Below are 21,393 nucleotides of genomic sequence, written 5' to 3'. Positions count from 1 at the left end.
AGAGTGGTCAATTTTTTCCAGAATTAACAAAGAACATGTCATTCATTTGACTAAACTTTCATGGCTCTGGAAGGGGAAAAGGAGAAATACTGGTCATATTTCTCCAGCCTTCTTTTGATGAGCATCGCCCTAGGTCAGGGGGTTCTAGGTGATCGAACTCCACAACATGTAGCAAATGCATGACGTGCCAGAGGTTGTTCGTGAAAAAGTACATGTGTGCTGCTCTCAAGAAGCTAAGTCTGGTGTTAGAAATGGACGTCTTCCACCGCGGTCTCGAAGTCAAGTCCAAGTCATGGTGACCATCTGTGTCAGGGCAGAACCGTGCTCCATAGCACTTCCGGTGTCTGATTTTTCTGAAGCTAATTGCCGGGCTTTGCTTGTGAGATCCCACTGTATATACCTGAACTTATAACTTTTTTGCTAACAGATAAGTATATTTGTAGTTTGCATAGCTGACTAGAACGTAATACCAGAATTTGTGTAGATCATAGGAATAAATGCAGTGAAAGTACATACAAGAAAGAACTTAATTTTACTGAAGTAGATTAAGGAGGACAGCACCTAGGAGCTTATTCTTGAACAAGCTTTTGAAGGATGACTAGTCTTTTGCAATTTAAATTATATGGCATAGAGATTAAGAAGGTGGATATTATGCCCTTTTAAGTGGTCAGCTGTGAGTAGAATGTAGGAAGGGATGTAATGGAAAAGATATGCAATGGAGCCAATCACTCCAACACACATTCTAAAAAGATTAGGGATTTTTCCCCCCTTTTCCTTAGGAGGCAGAGGAGCTCCATGGGAACCTTAGATGAGGGAAGAATAATGGTGGGTCAGTGTTGCATCTTGTCGCCATACCTTTTCAATCTATATGCAGAACAGATCATTTGGGAGGCTGGGCTTTATGAAGAGAAATGTGACATCAGGATTGGAGGAAGACTCATCAACAACCTCTTTTATGCAGATGACATATAACCTTGCTTGCTGAAACTGAGGAGGACTTGAAGGTCTTGCTGCAGAAGGTCAAGGACCGTAGTCTTCAATCTGAATTGAAGCTCATCATCAAGCAGACAAAGATTCTCACCCCTGGGTCAAGTGACAGCATCATGATAGATGGAGAAGAGATTGAGGTTGTTAATAATTACAACTTGCTTGGTTGCTTGGCTCCACAATCAACACTTTTGGCACCAGCAGTCAGGAAATCAAAAGGTGAATTACATTAAGCACATCTGCTGTCAGGGACCTCTCCAGAGAGCTGAAAAGCAATGGTGTCAAGTCTAGGTCATTCAGACTAAGATCCAGACCATGATCTTTGAAATTACTTGCTATGCATCAGAGAGTTGGACAATGACTAAGGATGACAGAGGAAGATTTGATGGCTTTGCCGGAGACCAGTCTTGCTACTTCTGAATCCAGTTTGAATTTCTAGTAGTTCCCTCTCAGGGTGCTGTAAAAGACATTTTAGAATGATCTATGTGGTAGTAATGATATTGCTCAATCATTTCCAATTCTGTCAGATTACCTTTTGGAATGGAAATATTTAAGAAATTCTTCCAGTCAGTTGGCCAGATAGTTGTCTTCCAAATTTCTGGGCACATTCTAGTGAGCACATCCAGGGCTGCAACTGTTTGTTGATACATGCCGACTGGTATGTGATCAATTCCTGGACCTTATTTTTTGCCACTGTCTTGAGTGCAGCTTGAACTTCCTTAATTATCATCAGTTCTTTTAAAATTTTTTTATATTACTCTGATTTATTTACAAAGTTTGAATTCATTACCCACCCATCGAATTGTGTAACCCTATAATAAAGACCTGCCCCCGTCATCCTCACCCTTCTATTTCCACTCTCCCCCGACAACCACCTTGGATCCTCATACCCATTCTACAATAATGGTTTTATACAGTATTTGCACTTGTGGGACTGAGTTAGTTCACTCAGCATAATCCTCTCTAGTCCCTCCCAAGTTAGGTAATAATTTACAATATGACTGCTCCTGTGTGCTGCATAGTAGTACCACAACTTCTCAATCCATTTGTTTGTGGTTGGACATCTGGGCTGTTTCCATGTTATTGCGATGGTGAATAATGCTGCTATGAACACTGGTGTACAAGTTTCCATTTGAGCCTCAATTCTCATTTTCTTGGGGTATATTCCAAGCAATGGAATAGCTGGGTCGTATGGAATTTTTTTAGGAAGCACCAAACTGCCTTTCAGAGTGGTTGTACCATTGTACAATCCCACCAACAATGTAAAAGAGTTCCTGTCTCTCCACATCCTCTCCAACATTTATTACTTGCTGTCCTGTTAAACTATTCCTCTGCTACTGGAGATGGTACCTCATTGTGGTTTTGATTTGTGTCTCTCTTATTGCCAGCGATTTGGAGCTTGATCATGTTACTTCTTAAGATGGTCCCATGTCAACTAATTCTCTTTTTGATACATTTATTCTGTGTATTTATGTTCTTTCAGTATTTCCTGCATTTTTCAATAATTTTTCCATAAGATCATTCAATATTGCAACTCTAGGCTTAAATATGTTTTTCAATTCTTTCACCCTGAGAAATGCTTGAACATATTCCTCTCTCTTGATTTTTTAACTTCAGCTCTTTGCACATTTCATAGTAATACTTTGTTTTATCTTCTTGAGTTGCCTTTGGGAATCAACTGTCCATCTCTTTCACTTCAACATTACTTGCCTTGTTTTGGCTTCTCTACAGATATTGGGCAGATGGGCTGAAAGAGGAAAGTGGACTTAAACATTAGGAAGTATCCTCTTGGAGGTATAATTCAACCCTTGATCAAGAACCACATTAGGTTTTAACAATCTGAGCAGCTGACATGTTCTACAACTGTGGTAGCATGAGGTACATTTTGGTCTTCCAAGGAATTTGGAAACTAAAGGCAGGTTAAGATCAACTGTTGGCTTTGAGAAGATAATATTAAGTTTCTTAGACTCTAGAAAACTTAGGAAATTACCTAAGAGATCAAACAGCATGATCTAAGTTGGCTTTACAAGGAAAAACCTCATTATATCAATTTTTAAATTGAACCACAGATTATGTCATCCCTTCTTCCAATGCACACACATGACATCAAAGGTGCTAAGGATAACAAAAGAATTAGTGAAGTCACATTGCATAGGATACAAAGGTTTAACTGAGTTAATGTATATACTTCAGTGGAAAAAGAATTTGGAAACCAGAGAAGGTACAAAGCTCAGTCCAGCATCAGTGTAAGTGCTCAAATATGTCAAAAAATAATTGAAGATAGAAATTTACCTTCTGCCAGCCGCTGTTTCCACCCCTGTGCTGCATACGCAAAGAATTCATTATTTAGAGCTGAAGTACTGAGGCGTAAAATCCCATCACTTCCCATCTAGAAAATAAGCAGACAAACACAATTTTCCATCAGGAATAATGCAAAGCAAAGTACACAGTTAAAGAGGGAAAGCCAAGTGGTGGGAGTCCATCAGAGAAACAGCCTAGGGGAGAAGAGAGGAAAGGCATCCAAGAAAAGATGACTCGCACAGTACGAAAATGGAATTGTTTACAGTGACTCTTAGAGTAGCAAAACAAGTCAATCCAAAGGAAATCTTTATTAGGATTTCCATTGTCAGTGGAGATTGTAACAAAGTGATGTGATTTAATAAAAAACATTTACATTTCTAGCATTTAAATATGTTTTAAGTGAACAGTCCCTGAGTGAAACAAACCATTAAGCATTGCATCACTAATGGAAATGTTGTTGGTTCAAATAGAGCAAGAGGTGTCTGGGTCACATGATGGCTAATGATCTGCTTTTGAAAGGCCTTATCCTTGAAAAACCTTCAAGGCAATTCTACTCTGCAAACATGGGGTCATCATAAGTTGGAAAAGGACCAAGAACAATGAACAGTAAAAACAACAAAGTGAAAATGAATTAAAATCAACAAATTAATCTTTGGATTATTTTTATACCACATTTTCTGAAATTTCTGGTAGCCAAAAATTCCATTTGATCACTCGTATTTTTCTGTCTGAGGTTCTGACACCAAGCAGCTTGGAAGTAAAACAAATACACCTCTACTGACGTACATACCTTCTACTATTCTCTTGGGATACACAAATACCCAACAAAGCACACACCATATTAAATGATGCACAATATACACTGTTAAGATTGTCCCCAAACATTCCAACTGTCAAAAACTCATGTAGGAAAACGACTGTGGTAAGCATCATTTAATGAAAAGAATGTATTTATCTTTTTAATTACTTATTCACTTCATCCTTTGAGCACACGCATTCTTCTTGTTTCTGCAGAGAACAGAAAGAATTAAAGTTGTTGTCCTTGACTGGCTTCCTACCTAGTAGGTGGGGGAAGATAAAACACGTCAAAGGATAATCAAAGCTAAGCACTGGATGAGTAGCTTGAAAGTGTTGTTACATGTGGTATAGTTGACTTCAACTCGTAGAAACTCTAAGTGTAATGGATCTGAACCTTGCCGTATCCTGTACTATCCTCAAGATCTCTGTCATGGTCTAACTCATTGTGAGACTGACGGGATGTGGACAGAGTAATTGAAGTGCAGAATATATTTTATATTGTCAGAACAGGGACTATATTACAGAGGAAGGGTGACATAGCATCAGTAATTAGACAATTTATGAATATGTGAAGATGGTTTAGTCTGGCAGGTTACAACACCAATGACATTTTCCAAGGTTTTCTCTTACTTTTAAGTTCATATATCAAATATCTTAAGCTCTAGGTAAAAGCATCCCTGGTGGTACAGTATGTTGTGTGTTGCACTGATGACCAAAAGTTCAACAGTTTGAATTCAACAGCTGATTCTAAAGAGATCAATGTAACACTCTACTTCTGTAATGATTTATTAGTCTTGGAAATTCTATGGCCAAACTACTGTGTGTTACGGGGCCCCTGTAAATCGGAACTGACTTGATGGTAGTGGATTACATTAAGGCAAGTAATTTTGTTTTGAACTAAAATTTTCTTTGTTCTGCTAAATGTTAATGACACCATAATTAGTATAGGATGTGTGCTCCACCAGTCATCTCCGAGACCTAATAACAGCAGATACTAACAGGCTCAAATTGATGGACAAGTGATGCAAACAAGAGGATGGCTGAGATGCTGAGGAATGTTTGGGTTTTGAAAGGTGACAGCCTCCCAGAGATCACAATGAGGGAGTTTTCCACTATAGCCAGGGCCCAGAAGTCCGAGTTCTAGCCTAAATGATACAAAAGACATCCCTGTCCTTGAAAGCCACCCATATGGGCTCTTTCTGCTGGAGCAGCACTAGCAATTTGTTATGTTTTAAAAGGGGTATTTTCAGTGTATAAGTCATTGACTATTTAAAACATAAAACAAAAGCATGTATTTGAGAGGATATATGAACCCTAAGGACAGGCTAAAGGCCAGCCTGAGGTTCATGGAGCTGGGAGCTTGGCCACTGGCCCTCTTGTTAAGTTGCCACACTCCCTATGACTCCCTGGACCCTTCCAAGACAACTAAACCATCCACCTCCTGAAGACTTAGTAGCCACATGAAATTCACGGGAGGCACAACAGGATCCGAGGAGACTGTACCAGACACGTGTGCTGTACCATTTGATATCACCTAGCCCATGTGTGAACAGAGCAGATGGCGGAAGGAATACTGAGCACTTAATGCTGTGGCAAGCTTTAGAACTTAAAGTCATAGAGCTGGCAAGCAGGTAATGTCTGGAAATGCAGAATTTGCCCTTGGGAGCAACTGTTGCCTTTGTATTAAAGTGGAAGGTCTGGGGATAAAGAAAGGTGAGTGTCAGCGGAGCAGAGGAAGACCCTAGACAAGATGGACAGACATGGTGACTTTAACAGTGGGTTCAGGTGTACTGGAGATTGTGAGGATGGTTCAAGATAGGGCAAGGTTCACATCTGCTGTTCATTGCGTTGCTTTAACTCACAGCTGACTCATCTGCAAAAACAACAATCGCCTATTTCCCTTTTGTGAGAGAACACAGCAGGCTCACCCTGTGCCACTTCTCAGAGTGCCATCTGTGGAAACACTGGCCAGAGATTCTTTCTCTGAAGCTTCACATTATCTAATCCCTAGTGTCTGCTCCAATCTCCCTGTACACAAATTCTTATTTCTAGGTTATGTTTGGGAGAAAAAAGGGGAGGCTGCTACCTAGGACCCCCCCAAAAAAATGATAAACAGCTGCGGCTTTACCTTGTACAAGAAGTGGATCAATGAAAGCACTTTAAGGTGAACATGAGGCCTGAGGCAGGACTTAAAACGGTGAGAGGCCCCAGTTAGTGGTCTCCAGTTCCAAGGGTTCTCCACAATTAACTCCAGAATTATTGTTGTTAGGTGCTGTTGAGTTGAGTGGACTCATAGCAACCCTATGAACAAAGGATCTGATCCCTGGCCTAACCTGTGCCCTCGTCATCATCTTGGACATACTTGATCCTATTATCTCTTTCAATATGTGCCATAAAGGGGAAAACAGTAAATCACAGCTCTAGTAATGTTGCTGTCATGCACTCTTGAATTGTCTAGGACTCGGAGCAAATCTATGAATGAAGTGCCTAAACTTTGCCCTACCCTGAGTCATCCTCAAGGTCTGTGCCACTGTGGAGCCCATTGGTACAGCCACTGCAAATCTATGTCTCTGAGGGTCGTCCGCTCTTTCTCTGACCATCTATTTTCCAAGCATACTGTCTTTCCCCAAGGATTCTCTCTCCTGAAAACATGCCCAAAGTATGTAAGATACAGTTTTACTTCTTTGTCTCTAAGACACATCCCAGTTGCACTTTCCTCAAGACAGACTTGCATGTTCTTCTGCCTGTCCCTGATATATTAAGTACTCTTCACAAACACCACAATTCAAAGTACTCAATTCTTCTTCGATGTTATTTATTGTCTAACTTCCAGATACAGAGGAAGCAACTAAAAATGCTATAGCTTAGCTCTAGTATACTTTCAGCTCTAGCATAATTTAATCTTAAAACTTATATCCTACAATAAAACCATAACTGTAGAATGATATGAGCATCCAAGAGGGGGGAGGGTAGAAGCAGAGGGGTGAGGAGGGGTGAAGGGGGTGGTTAATCAGAGTCACACAATTTGATGGGGGAGGAGGGTGAAGGAAATGGGAAAGATTTGGTGTGAAAAACAATGTATTTGAAGTTTGTAAATAAGCCAGTATAGAAGAAAAAAAAATAAATTTAAAAAACTGCTCTTATAACCTTGTTCTTTAGCACTCTGGAGAGATCTCTGACAAGAGATATTCCAAAAGTAGCATGTCTTGATTTCTTGACTGCTGGTGCCCTAACTGTTCATTGTGGAGCCAACTAAAATGAAGTTGACAACATTAAACTTTTCTCAATCTACTGCAATGTTGCCGGTTGGTCTAGTGGTGAGGAATTTTGTTTTCTTAATGTTGAGATGTAATCCATATTGAAAGGCACAGCCTTTGACTTTCTTCTATAAATGTATTGAGTCGCCATCACTTTCTGTAAGCAAGTTTGTATCATCTGCATAAGCCAGGTTCTTACTGAGTCTCCCTCCAATCCTGATTCCACCTTCTTCTTCATATGGTCCATCTTCACAAATTATCTCAATGTAGAGACTGAATAGGTATGGAGAAATGATCCAACCCTGGCACACATATTTCCTAGTTTTTAGACCATGCAATATCCCCTTGGTCTGTCTGAATGACTGCTTCTTTGTTTAAGTTTCACACGCACATAATTAAGAGTTCCGGAATTCACATTCTCTTCAATATTACCCACAATTACTATGATACATACACTCAAATGCCTTTTCACAGTCAAAAAAATACAAGTAAATATCTTTATGGTATTCTCTATTTTCAGTCAAGGTCCATCAGCAATGATACCACTTGTCCCATGGAACCGGTAGTGGATGTGAACTTCCAGAGAGGCGCTACTTTTGTAACTCCCCACAGATTACGGTGGCTTAATGCATTAAGTATTAGATTATTAGGAGAAAGGCTGGTGGTTCAAGTCAGTAAGTGGCCTGAAGGGAGAGAGATATGGTAACCTGAGGATTTACAGCTTCAGAAATCTGATGGGAGGTCAGGACACATTGGAACTGGCTTGATAGCCATGAGTTTTTAGCAGGTGAAAGGGAAGTTTTCTGAAGTGGGAAAGAGATTTATTTACTAAGAATTCAGCCACAGAAGGCACAATGCAAAAGGTTAGGCTTATTCTATAGTTGGTCACATGTGTTTTAAAAATGCATATACTCCATGCAATGCCAAGGACTTAGAAGGTACTCAGTACATGCTAATTGCACCATACTTGCGCTGTAGAAGGAAAGATTTAAAATTTAGCTCGAGTATATAAACAGAGTGGGAAGAGCGTCATGCCAGATTTTTGTGTATTGTGCCAGGCCGGGGGCATGATTAGTTATTAATTGAAATTTCAGCATAATTTTAAGACACAAAGAAACACCAGATCCAGATTCGCTCTGACAGATTCCCCTGATCTGCGCGCATGAAAATGCAAGGTGGTGTGACACGAACACATTAAAAAACACAGAAGCTCAGCCTCGAGGGAGACGCTTTTCTCTTAAAACAGAAAAATAATATTTACTGCCAGCTTCCCAGCCCATCTGAAGTGGCCCAATTAAACACTGGGGCTAAATTAGACTTAGGAAATACACGCCAATAAAATGGTTTTAAAAGACACGATTAATTTTATGGCCTTTAAGAAATGCTGTCCAAAAGATCTACCATTTTAATGAGCTGGAACAATAAACATTTCTGAAAGGTTTATTTATTTATTTGCTGCAGAGCTATAACTTGCTAGCTTGGTTTTTTCCCCCTGATTAGCCACAATTGAAAAGTTCGCTCCCCAAATCCCCCTAACTCTTTTAAAGAAAGCACCCAACTAAACTGGTGTCAAGCTACTTCCTTTTTAATTAAGAGGAGAAAACCCCGGATCATGTGGCGGTGTTATTAATGGGACACAAAGGGAAATGAACAGGATTCAAGGAAAATACAGTCTATTGAGAACCCTTTGTAAAACTTCCCATGTTTTTACTGGTGTGTAAGTATGAGTTGCCTTTGGTGTTGATGACATGAATGTAATTTCATGGGACGGATGTCAGTGAAATGGAAAGGGTTAAATAAACTTGGCTGCTACTTCCACACCATCTAAAGTTTGAATTTCCATGAATATTAAATCCTTGAAAATGTTTAATTTACATTTAGCACTAATTCTTAAATTTTTATTAGAGTATCACTTTTTTTCCCTTATATTGTGCTTCTTAGAAGTGATTAAGAATGCATGGTACGTGGGCTGTTTCGAATAACAGTAAGAAGTGTGCTGGAGAGTTGGAAAACAGCTAAATAAATAACCATGAGGCAGCTAGATACACTGAACAATTTGGATTCCATTTTTATATACAGTGACGGGTTTATTCAAAGGCAAAAACATGATGAAAAGATTCATGTTGAGCGTGTGTGGGTAAGCTGACTGGTGATTCAGAAATGATACTCAGGGTGGGCCTAATAATAAGACACATCTGAGCAGACATTCGAAAGAAACAAACCAAACAGCAATCTAGGGAGGAAATGTCCTCAGTGAAGAAATAGTCAACAAAAAGACCCCTCACGTGTGGGTCTGGAAGAAGGGCCTTGGACCTGGAGAGAACAGGAGATGAGGTGACAGAATTGTGCAAGGTCTGCTGGACTACTGTGAAGTCTGGTTTTGCCCCGAACTGGCTGGGCTGGGAAGCCCTTGGAAGATGCTGGCCTTAAACTGGTAAATCCTCACAGGGCAACAACAGGGTCTGGCTATTTTATTTAGAAAAGACCAGAGCAGTGTAGTCTTACAACAGTTTAAGTGTGAGCTATGTATGGGCCTTTAATTTCTTCTGGTACTTACAATTAAAAGAGAAAAAAAAATGCTTATATTAACTCTATTTAACAGATCATGGGAAGAGACTGCTGATCTTTCTGTGTCAAAGCTGCTGGTGAACCACGATTGATTGACTGACTGATTGATTATATATCAAAAACTTTTTCCAACAGGGTGAAAAGAAAACTTACAGACTGGGAACAAACATTTGGTGATACCATCTCAGACAAGAGTCTTATAACAAAAGGTTACAGAATACTCCTGGGCCTCCACAAAAAAAAATACTGATAGCATAATTACAAAATGGGCAAAAGACATGTAAAGAATTTTCACAGAGGAAAATATCTGAATGGCAGACACATGAAGAAATGCTCCAAATCACTAGCAATGAGGGAGATGCAAATCAAAGCTACAATGAGGTACCATCTCACTCCAGTAATAGTGTTAAAGTTTAACAGGGCAACAAGAATAAATGTTGGAGAGGATGTGGTGAGAAAGGAACTCTTCTACATTGTTGGTTGGATTGTAAAATGGTATAACCATTCTGGAAGGAACCAGGATTTACGAAGGTGAGTGGACACAATTCTGGCAGGTAAATGAGACAAAGGAGTAAGAAATTCTTCCTAGGGTATAGATAACTGAGAAGATGCTTTTATAGACATTGGAAAAGGAAAATATAGGGAAGACTAGTATTTAGAACAAAGACATTGTGAGTTTTAGATTGTATATAAAGATATTAGAGTATCCTGAGTGCATGCAAGTAAAGCTGTTGTAATCACCAGGTCAGAAGAGAAGCCAGTCACTCAACAATGACGTAGAGGTTAGACACAGGGAATTGGCAAAGAAAGTGTAGCTGAAGACATGCATATGGATGAAAAACCCAAGGAGTATTTTCCAAAAGAGAAGATCATGCAAAACAGAGCTTTAAGGAACACCATCATATAAGGAGCGAGCAGGAGTCAACGTTTTTAGGAAGACTGTAGGGAGCTCTGGTGGTCTAGTGGTAGGAAACTGCACTGCGATCCCAAATGCACACAGTTCGAATCTGCCAGGTGCTCCATGGGAAAAGGAAGGGCAATCTCTTCCTGTATGATTTACTGCCTCTGAAAACCCATTGGAGGGTTGGCTATTGGCCAATTCTGACTCAATGGTACACAACAACAATGACAACATACAATGGTTGTACAAAGAAAATCAACCCCAGTGACATCACAGATACATGGGAAGAAAGTGCTACAAGATGTTACTGGGGAAAGTATTAGTATTTACCTAGGTATCTGGATTGAAACCACTAGAGTCTTTGGTGCAAGAACAGACTCCGTAGTGGTGAAGCCACAGTAACTTTAATCCAGTAGCAGAAGACTAATGAGAATCTAAACTCTAAGCTGTAATCACTGACTAATTTATACTCTACATGGTTGAAAATCCAATGCATGTCTTCTATACTCAATATAAAGTCTGGATGCTAAATTACTATGAAAAGTGATATTTTTCTTTTTTTAAAAAAATCACACTATTGCATATGAATTAGATAATCTAGGAGATTTAAAAAGTGTGTTCAGTTTTTATCCATAAGGGTAAATGCTGTTTCTGTGCATAAAATTATACATAAAAATGAAAAGGAGAAGTGAGAGAAAAAGTATCCATAAAGAAAAGAGAATCAACCACATATGAAAAAAATAGCAAAGAGTTTTTCAAAGTTATTTTCAAAATTGTATTAAGATATCATCTGCTATGCAAACCAGTGCTTGGATTGGAAATTTTAATACTGTTAAGTAATCCATCTTAAAGAAAATTGATTTTTTTTCCATCGAGTAAATACAGCCTGTATTTATCAGGCATGATTAAATTGGTTTCTTTACTGTTAAGTGTTCTCTAATAGGCTGAATTTATTTTTAAACTCCTAAGAACATATTATGAAGTATTGCCGAAACTTTTCACCTAGTATTTGTCTCAGATAGTCATTATTGATATACCATGGAACAAATGTTCTTTCTGATACAGAATCTGGAAAGGAGTGCATTAAAAGTGATATAAGTATTACTGTCAAAAGCTGTCAAATGAGATATACCCAGTGCATGATTTGCAAACATTACATACTAATTATTCCTGTTAAAAAAGAAAATAAAGTCTAAGATCTGAATCTGAGATAATTTTCAATATGGCACAAAAATCAAATATTGAAAATAAAAAAAAATGAGATGAAAAAGCTTTAAAGGATAATGTGATGAGCTTTAATCCATAAATCTAAGTAGTCTCAAGTTCCAAACTCACTGCATGAGACTATATTAACCGATATTATAGGAACATTTATCAAAATATGACTGAAGCAGTGCATAGTGAATGGTGAGCAATTCATGTTGGAGTCAAAAAGGCCATGGGACATCGCTGCTAATGTTGGCTGGAAGCATAGACTTCAACCATGTGGATAGACATAAATTACAGACACCTCTGCAAAAAAATGTGCATTACTTAATACTTAATTATGACCTCTGGTGGGGCAGTATACAGGAGATGCACCTGCTTCCCAAAAGGTAGCCCTCTTTAACTGTTTGAATTGACCAGTAGCTCCACAGGAGAAGGGCAGTCTCCCCCTGTGCAATTTATGGCTTCTCAAAAACCTACTGTAGGGCTAGCTCTGAGTCGGTACTAACTCCACAGCAAGAAGTGAGGGGTTTTGAGATAATTATGCACAAGAAACCTGTGCACAGACAAGCAGCAGCCATCGGACTAGAACAAGGAAGGAGACACTAGTTAAATATTAGATATAGGATTTCTGTCAAGATTGAGTCCATTCATTTTATATAGTCAATCTGTGCTCTGAGCAAATAACTCAAAAAGCTGGATTATATAAAGAAGGATGTGGAATCCAGATTGGAGGAAGACTCAGCCACAACTTGGGATATGCAGATAACACAATTTTGTAGAAAATAAACATGGCTTGAAACACCTACTGATGAAGATCAAGGCCTTTTGACTTTAGTGTAGATTACCCTAAAGCATAAAGAAAACAGAGTTTGGTTGGGTTGGGTTGTTTTTTTTTTTTTTACAACCATAACAATAAGCAACATGATGACAAATGAAAAAAAGAATGAAGTGGTCATGGAGTTTTTTTTTAAAATGTGTGTACTGCCAAATCAGATCTGATTGGTACAGGAGGAGATTGTCCCTCCTTCTCCAGCAAAGCATCCGGCGGATTTGAATCGCACACCTCTGGGCTTGCTGTGCAGCTTCTTGCCACTAGGTCACCAGAGCTCACCATGGATTTCCTTTTATTTGAATCTGTAATCAACAGTCATGGAAGCAGCAGTTAAGAATCATAACACACATTGCAAAGGATTTCTTTAAAGTGCTAAAGAGAAAAGATGTCACTCTAAATACCAGACCATGGTATTTACAAGCATCTTGTTCTGGTGGCCTAGGGGTAAGAACCTTTGCTGTAATACCAAAGGCATGTGGTTCTAACCTACCAGCTGCTCCATGAGAGGATAGGCAATCTACTACCCTGTGATTTACTGTTTCTGAAAAACCTGCTGGAGGGTCAGCTATGGCTTGGTTCCCACTTGATGACACACAACAACAACATATGCACAGGGAGCGTTGGTGGCATAGTGTTTAGTAGGTTTTGCTGTTAACCCAATGGCTGCATTTCCATCATGGTTTGAGTCCGTCAGGGGCTCCTTGAGAGAAAGAGCAATCTCCTGCAACTTAAAGCCTTGGCAACTTGATGGAGGCTAGCAAGCAATTCAGTAGCACTGAACTTGACCCACATGTATGTGAAATCTGGACACTGTATAAGGAAGACTAAAGAAGAATGAATGACTTTGGATTATGGGATTGGTGAAAAACGTTAATTATACCACGGACTACTAAAAGAACAAGCAAATGCCTTGGAAAAAGTGAAATCAGAGTGCTTATTAGAATCAAGCATGATGAGGCTTCATCTCACACACTTTGAGCCCATAATTAGGAGGACTGAGTCTTTGGAGAAAGACTGGTAAAGCTGAAGGCCAGTGAAGAGACAAAGCAAAGTGTAACAACTTTCTTTAAAACTGAAGGCTGTCACACAAAGTTGTAATCAAGACCACCTGAAGTTATACACAGTTACAGGAAAAAACAAAAGACATTCTACTTGTTATCCTTACTGTATCCATTTTTAAAAAATAATCATGGAATCAAGTTAAAGAGAGCATAAAGGGGATTCCTGGAGAGAATATTACCAAAACAGAATTAACATCTAGCGTGAGAGGTAGAGACAGATGGAAGGTCTTTTGTGTCTCCACTGTGATGACAAAACATAAATTTATTTTAAAATGAGGTGGGTTTTTTTTTAGTGGAAACAATCCTTTTTTCTTCCTACTCTTTCCTTGCTGCTTTTGAGCATGCTTGAGAAGAAATCACCAAGTTGGCCATTCAGCATCGATGGTGTGGGAGAAGGCAGTTCTTCCATCTTCAGGATAATGCTAGTTGCAATTCTTGGCAAGCAATGAGCAAGAGATGTATCTGTCATTGCAGTTAGATGTCACTCAACTCCAACTCATAGCAGCTCTGTGCACAACAGGACAAAATCCTGTCTAATCCAGATTTAATTAGTAAATGAGAAATCTGAGTATGTAAACTTCAAAGGGATTAAAAAAACTGGGTAACATTATAGAATGACATTATTGTTGTGTACAGTTGAGTCAGAACTGATTCACAGCTGACTCTCCAGAGGGTTTTCAGAGGCAGTAATTGCACAGGAGGAAACTGAAAATCCTTCTCCCATGGAGCTGCTGGTGGTTTTGAACTATCTGCATTCAGGATTGCAGCATAGATTCTTACCACTAGGCTAAATAATAATGTGGCAACTGATCATCCTCTTCTCATGAAAAAAATAAAAAAAATATAATTAGAAGTTCATACACATATGGATGCAAATGTGTGCCTATTATCTATCAAAGTCTGCCTATCTATCTATCTATCCAGAAAAATACACAGACAGCTAGAACACTATTCTCTTTTCTACCTGACAAGCTAGCCAAGCTTCTAAGTCTGTAGAGATGTTCAGTCATACATTGAGTAACCAAACACTGAGAAAGTCACCCTGTAATGCAAGGCATTTTGAAAACAAGTGCTCAGAAAGCCCTAAATATATGGGGAAAATTCGGACAATGAATAAGAAAGAAAATCTTTCTTATGATTGTGGACATGTATTTCAGCAAGTACAACTGAAATGGTCAATCAATCTGGAGGCACGTGTATGATACTAAAAATGGTGAAAAAGAAGGAAACACTGATCTTGATTCTTAAAATATTTAAATTATGGGGTTTTAAACTTGTATTTACATGAGATTCCCCTTAAGCTTCCATACATTATTATTAAAAACAATTCTTTTCTAACAATATGCTCCTACATTTTTACATTCTGTCACTTTCTTTAAGATTCATGCTGTTTTCAACATTGCAAGGAGGAATTTAGTCAAAACGCTTTAGCTTCTCAGATGCTTCAGCAACCTACTTAGAAGAGATACAGCCTGTGGCAAAATGAGTGAGCATAAATTAAAGACATTTAAAGGCAAAAATATACTCATTGGCAGACCAAGCTTTAGTCAGCTTCATCAAAATTAAAGGAGTGTGTTTTGATATTCATCATTCATCTACTTCATTACGAATCCATGGACAACCCCTGGTAACACACTGTGACAAGTGAATAGGTCTCAGTAAGAAATGATCTTCATAAAGTGGCCCAAAGGCATATTAATAACATCTGAATACATTTCAGCAGATTTGACAGCGTGTGTATTTTGTAAAAAGACAAGTTCTCTTAAAATAGTAGTTTAAGTCATGGGTCCCTATCCAGGATCAGAGGAAGCAACCTCCCAGTGTCCTCAACCATGAAAGAGAACGTTAATGCTTTATTTAGTGAAATGCAAACAGATATGCTTGTATTGATAAAACAGGGTTATGCTATTATGAGTGGAAATCAATGAATCATTCTTTTCACTAGCAATACACTGAACAGCTGTGTTTACATAATAACCTATTAGTCACTCCATTTCTTTAACAAACATTTCATAAGCATCAACTATGGGCCAAGAGCTGGGAAATGGACAGCATCTGCTGTCACAAGAATCTAGCACCAACAAGGCTCAAAAGGGTGCAATGCTCATGGACGTGGGAAATAACCAGAGAAGGAGAGGATGCTTTCAGTCATGTTTGAGTATCAGCACGTCTAATTCTTCCTGTTATTGCTTGTTATTATTTATGCCTGAAGGTTTCCTGGCCTTAAAGTGTGCCCCCAAACTACTCATGGGACAGTAATAACTATAATTAACAGCCACAATAATGCATTAATTTAGTGCCCACAATAATTCTACAGGTAAGTAAGTGACAAGGTAGGAAATAATTGCCAGAATGATACTTTCTGCATTACACACACCATGCACCTTCCTTTAATGAACAACAGGAAAACATTCATACCTGCAAATATTTAAGTGTACAAGAAGAAACAAAAAAGACTTGGTCTATGCCTTATAGAGTTATAAACACAAATTATGTTAAAGTCAGAGAAGAAAAGTTCTGCATATACATATGTGTACAACGAAAGAGAGAGGAAGAGTCTGTATGCTGAGCAAATCATTTGAGAAGGTGAACTGTGAAAAAGAATGTGGTATCATGTTCCAATGAAGACTCATCAGCAACCTGTGTTATGTAGATGACACAACCTTGCTTGCTGAAAGTGAGGAGGACTTGAAATGCTTGCTGCAAAAGATCAAAGTCTACAGCCTTCAGCAGGGATTACATCTCAACAGTTAACTAAACAAAAATTGTCACCATTGGGCCAATTACCAGTTATCATGACAGATGGAAAAAATGACTGAAGTTGTTGATAATTTATCTTATTTGGATCTACAATCAACACCCTTTATTAAACAGTGATCAAGAAATCAAAAGATGTGTTGCCATGGGAAAGTTGGCTGTCAGGAACCTCTCCAAACTGCTGAAGAGCGATGTCAGTTTAAAGACTAAGGTGTGTCTGACTCAGATCACAAACTTTCCAATCAGGTGCTATGAATCTGAGAGGTGAATGATGAATTAAGAATGAGAGAAGAATCACCAATTCCTTCGAGCTGTGGAGTTGGAGAGGAGTACTGAATATCCCACGGACTGCCAAAAGAACAAACATGTATGTCTTGGAGAGGATGCACCTGGAGTACTCTTTAAAGGTAAGGAAGGCAAATTCCATCTCACATACTCTGGGAATGTTGTTAGGAGAGTCCAGTCCTTGGGGAAGGATGTGATGTTTGGAAAAGTGGAAGGTCAGCGAAGGAAGAGAATATTCTCAAGGAGATGAATTGACACAGTGACTCTGACAATGAGATTGAGTATGTCAGAAAAGAGTGAGAATGGCACAGGATAGAACAGGGTTCACATTCACTGTTCCTAGGGTTCACAGCTGACACCATTTAACGATTTAACGACAAAAACAGGTTCGAGGAAGTTCTCAGTAAGTTGAATTACAGACACAATGATTATTTTTATGGTAGATGTTGTGACAGACACTCTAAGATGCCTCAATGAATCACACCACTATAATTCTTTCCTCTGTGTGTGGAGGGACATCTCTGATGGTACAGTTCACAGAGAGGTGTACTGTAAATTCCAAAACCACACCTCTCAGCCATTTCAAATCCACCTGTGGCTTCATGGGAGCAAAATGGGCTTGGGAAATCTGATGGATGGTCAGTTCCAACTTGACAGCAGTGAGTGATTGCCTGCCTACGTGTGGGCAGAACTTGTGAATTGCTTCTAGCCAAAAGAATATGGCAAAAATGACAGACTGTCACTCCACTCATTACAGTATATTTCATGAAAATCTATTTAAACCAAATAGAGTACAGATATTCTTGTTTCGCGATCTTGGAAAAGCAAACTGCCAGGTTGCACACGGCCCATGAAGAGAGGCAGGATCTAGGAGTGGCAGCCTTCAGGGTCTCAGCTGTAAGCAACTGAGTTCTGCCAGTACCCTGAATGAGCCTGAGACCCCACACTACCGATGAGAATAAAGTCAGATGTCTGATGTCTAGATTTCCACCCGGTAGGAAGACCATGAGCAGAACACCGAGCTAGGCTATTACCAGTTCACAAACTCTACTCGTGTTGTTTGAAGTCATTAGATTGGTAGTTATTTGCTACATGGGATAGTATTGGTGTGAGGTGACCCCAAGTCTAAACTCTGTCCTATGCCAGGCTATCCTCACAATACTCACAGCTCAAGCACAATGCTGTATGTAAGTCATGCCATCTCAGTGAGTGTCTTCATGACAGAGAAACAGATAGAAGGACAAGAGAGAAAAATCATCTAATTTCTCACCCTTTCCCTATGAACTGAGAGAAGTTTTTGTTGATGTTTTTGACAACATAGTGTGTGATTTAAGAAATAAATAGGAGAGATTCTGAGACTTCGAGCAGTACAATGAGGGGGGGTGAATGACTACTGAGAATGATAGTTGAAAACGGAGTATCTAGTCCCCCTGAGAATATGGCTTTGCATAAGGAAGTGCTTAAAAACTGTTTTAACACTCTTGCAAGTTAGTGGTATGACTATTTGACGGAGATACTGTGATTTTATAAGAAACATACAGATAGAAGGAGCTACTTTTAGCCACTGTCTTTGATGTAAAATAACAGAGAGAAGAAGAAAACATACACCAGATTTCAGCTTTAGCCTAGGGGCTATCTAACTACGGTTATGCTCCTGTAACACAAAATTTCAAAGTGAGAGACAACATATCTTTTCAAATTAAGTCAAACAGCTGTGGGCAAACGAAAAAGTGGAAGAAGAACATTGGTATGATTTAAATTTTATGTACACCCTAGTTCCCCTACTATCCTCTAAGGGAAGGAAAAAAAACCAATCTAACTTCTCTGACATATGTAAAACATTCCCTGGCCATCTCACCCGACACAAGTAACACGACCTGTCACAGTGGAAATGGCTGGATTTAAAGTTATAAAATTGGGCTGCTAATCCTAGCTCTGTATCTTTGCAGCTGTCTGAAGGGGTTCCAGTTTCTTAACAACTTAGAGCCCAAGTTTGGCTCATTATGCAAATGAAGCCAGCAAATATCCTTAACTTGCAAAGCTGTTATAGGGATTCAAAATAATCAATGTAAAGAGTCTAACATACTACCTATCAGCTGCTATTACTGTTGTTGTTGTTAGTTACCATCAAGTCGCTCCGACACACAGCAATGCTTCATGTAACAGTAAACCCAGTCCTCTTCTGGGCCAGCCTTACAGAGTCTATGCTGTCTGCGCACAAGCATACTGCTGCAGCCTCCACGTGTTCCATCACGTGGGCATCTTCTTCCTTTTCAAACTGACTCTTCTTTACTTTACCAAGAATGGCATCCTTCTCCAAAGGCTCAAAACTGCATAGAAGTTTACTCATCTTTCTCCCGCAGAGCAGCTGGTGAATTTGAGCTGCCTGCCTCATGAGCTGGCAGGGCAACTCCTTACCGTTAGACCACCATAATGAGTTAAGAAGTCCATTTTCAGAGAGTCTACGACAAACGCTGACACCTTGCTGCTGGCTCCTCCCTTTATCATTACCAGTTTCTTTTCAGAGCTGATTTACTAGATATTAAGTAAAATCAGTGCTTCTACCTAGGACATAGCTGGTTGGGGCAGGAATCACAGGTAACACTATCTCAGAGAGGATTCTTTGACTTAAGTAAACTAACTGCGGTACTTTCACTTGAAAAATATTTACGTTCAATGTTTGCCAGCCTTACCTTCCTCATGGGAGGACATGTAATAGGAAGGCTACCTCATTAATTTTTTTTTTTGCATTAAAATAGCATAGGTCACTATGTAAACATCCCATGGTAGTGGGTGAGGCTGGCTAATGAAGGTAGACTATGGATGCTATTTGTCTAAAAATACAGCAATCATCTCATCCTTATTTGGGAGGGAGGACTGAGTGTGAAACAATGACACTCGGGTTAGCAAGTAAAGGGAAGATAATGCATGTTTAGCATTTCCCATCTCTTATAATTATTGGAAAAAAAAAAGTTCCCTACCAGATCCCTTTTTCTTATATCCCAAGCAAGACTAGTGAACATTTGAAAGTATTAACAAGAAATCTATTCAACATTTCTCTACTTCGAACATAAGGGCCAGTCCACTGGAGAAAAAGAATTCCATTTGCAAGAAAACAAAAGGCCAAGAAAGAGCTGGATTACAAACTAACAAGTCAGCTGTTCAAGTTACAGTAGTACATTGTAGGAGCTGTTGTTCCTGATGTTGTTAGGTGCCACTGAGTCAAATACAACTCACTGCAACCCTATGAAGAACAAACCTGAAGCCTGTCCTATCCTAGGCCATCCTCACCAGCTGATATACTTGGGCCCAGTGCTGCACTCACCTTGTCCATTCATCTTTGTGGGGTCTTTTTCTCTTAAACTGACCCTCCACACCTTTCCAAGCATGACAGATACCCTTTTCCAATTACTAACCTCACCCCTTTGCAACGTGTGAGACAGAACTTTGCCATACTTGCCTCCATGAAGGGCTCTGATGGCACTTGTTCTAAGACATGTCTGTTTCCTCTTTTGGCATATTCAGTACATTTTGGTTTGGGATATTCCGTACTTTTCTTCAACACTACAATATAAAGATATCAATTCTTCTTCTGCCTTCCGTATTCACTGTCTAGCTCTCAGATGCATAGCAAGTTATCTCAAAGACCAGAATCAGGTGCACCTTAGGTCTTCAAATTAATTTTCATTGGTCTTCAGTCTTTTGGAATGGTCCTTGATAATAGATATTTACAAAGTAATATGTCTGTGGAACTCTTGACAGCTAGTACTAAGGGTATTGATTGTGGATCCAAGTAAAAGGAAATCATTGAGAGTTCAATTTTTCTCCATCTATCCTGATGTTGTCTACTGATCCAGCAGTTAAGAATTTTTGTTTTCCTAATGCTGAGATATAATCCATGTTGACGTTTGCAGTCCTTAATCTTCTGCAGCAAGTGTTTCAAGACCTCCTCACTTTCAGCAAACAAGGTTGTGTCATCTGTATAACACAGGTTGTTGATGAGTGTCGCTCTGATCTTGATGCTGTATTCTTTTCCACAGAGTTCACCTTCACACATTACTTGGTAGGCATACTGAATGAATAGGTATGGGAAAGGCTATCACCCCAACACACACACTTACTGATGTTAAGCCATGAAGTGCTCTCTTGTTTCATCTGACAACAGCTTCTTGGTCTAGGCATAGATCTCTTAAAAGCACAATTAAATGTTCTAGGATTCCCACCCTCCTAAATGTTAGGCATAGTTTGGTGTGATCCACAAATTACCTGAGTAGAGTTTTGTTTGATAATAATGGGTGACTGGAATGCAAAAGTTGGGAATAGTGAAGAAGAATCGGTTGTCGGAAGGCATGGGCTTGGTGACAGGAATGAGGCTGGAGATAGAATGATTGAATTTTGTAAAATCAATGACTTATTCATTGCAAATACATTTTATAA

The 21,393-nt window shown here is 39.2% G+C and overlaps 1 protein-coding gene across 1 annotated transcript in view; it reads right to left on the bottom strand.

Moving 5' to 3' along the window:
* ASXL3 (additional sex combs like 3 (Drosophila)) overlaps positions 1 to 21,393 on the bottom strand; it is a 194,355-nt gene that overhangs the window by 15,899 nt on the left and 157,063 nt on the right. The window contains exon 8 of the mRNA XM_006889225.1: positions 3,280 to 3,376. Within this exon, the coding sequence (XP_006889287.1) occupies positions 3,280 to 3,376 (97 nt within the window). The remainder of the gene's footprint in view (positions 1 to 3,279; positions 3,377 to 21,393) is intronic.

This window comes from Elephantulus edwardii, unplaced genomic scaffold (assembly GCF_000299155.1).
Source record: "Elephantulus edwardii isolate Elephantulus edwardi_28Jun2011 unplaced genomic scaffold, EleEdw1.0 scaffold00076, whole genome shotgun sequence".
NCBI lineage: Eukaryota > Metazoa > Chordata > Mammalia > Macroscelidea > Macroscelididae > Elephantulus > Elephantulus edwardii.
The sequence above is the reverse complement of the archived record's forward strand: the minus strand, read 5'-3'. Positions and strand labels throughout refer to the sequence as shown.